We start from the raw sequence: 886 nt of genomic DNA, 5'->3' as shown, positions 1-886 counted from the left end.
CGGTGGGAAAGAGCCCGGGGAACGAGGAACCGCTCGGCCCACCCCCTCCATCAGCACCATGAGTCAGCAGATACGGCAAGGACGTGCAGCAATGCTGAGGATGGGCCAGCTTCAGCCCAGACACGGCATCAGGATGGTGTGGAGCAGGAAATCAGAGATCACATTTCTATTAAAAGAAAACAGGGAGGGAGCAGACAGGAGAACAAAGGGCTCCCTTTTCCTAACCACAATTCACAGAACAGCTGCCGAGTCAGCTTTAGGGAGCAGAAGCCTGATGCTGCCCTGTGTGTGACTGCAGAGACCTGCGTTTTAAACCATCCCTTCTGGCAGGTGCTAACTCAGACCAGCATTTTACACCCCTTTGATGATTCACTCCTCTGCTACCAGCTCTCCCAGTTCCAAGGAAAGCTTTAATGCTGGAAGGGTTCTCCCTCCCTCCTATGAGCTCCCCCTACTTACCAGCTTCGGTGGCCCGAGGAAAACACATCTTTGAAGCCCCACCGCCTTTAACGTGAGAATCATACCTAAAAGAAAGCGGAGAGACAGCTTTACCAGAGCCTCTCTAACTGCTGGGAGACACAAGGTCCCTCTCCATGACGAGCAGTGCTGGGACACTCCACAAAGCCCAGAGCTCAGATGCAAACTCAATTTTGCCTTCAGCTTTGTGGCAGCTTCAACAAGTCACTTATCTCCACAGATAAAGAAAATATCTACAAGTCTTGATAATCGCAATTTGGAGCAAGTTACCAGAACAGGTTGTTAATCACCTTTCTTGGAGATTTCCAGGGGTTTAAAGGACCACATGATAAGCAATCAGTTGTGATCTCACCCTGCTTTGAGGATAGCAGTAGGCAGGAAACCTTTGTAGGTCCCTTTGAACTTGAAT

At 50.0% G+C, this 886-nt stretch overlaps 1 protein-coding gene across 1 annotated transcript in view; it reads right to left on the bottom strand.

Annotated features, from left to right (window-relative positions):
- The window catches only part of ELAC2 (elaC ribonuclease Z 2), a 12,577-nt gene extending 12,055 nt beyond the window's left edge, over positions 1-522 (bottom strand). Inside the window, exon 1 of the mRNA XM_010138899.1 lies at positions 460-522. Coding sequence (XP_010137201.1) covers positions 460-522 — 63 coding nt within the window. The remainder of the gene's footprint in view (positions 1-459) is intronic.
- Positions 523-886: the final 364 nt, after the last annotated feature.

The sequence above is a fragment of the Buceros rhinoceros genome, unplaced genomic scaffold (assembly GCF_000710305.1).
Source record: "Buceros rhinoceros silvestris isolate BGI_N320 unplaced genomic scaffold, ASM71030v1 scaffold13416, whole genome shotgun sequence".
Taxonomy (NCBI): Eukaryota; Metazoa; Chordata; class Aves; order Bucerotiformes; family Bucerotidae; genus Buceros; species Buceros rhinoceros.
This window is presented reverse-complemented; position numbering and strand designations above follow the sequence as displayed.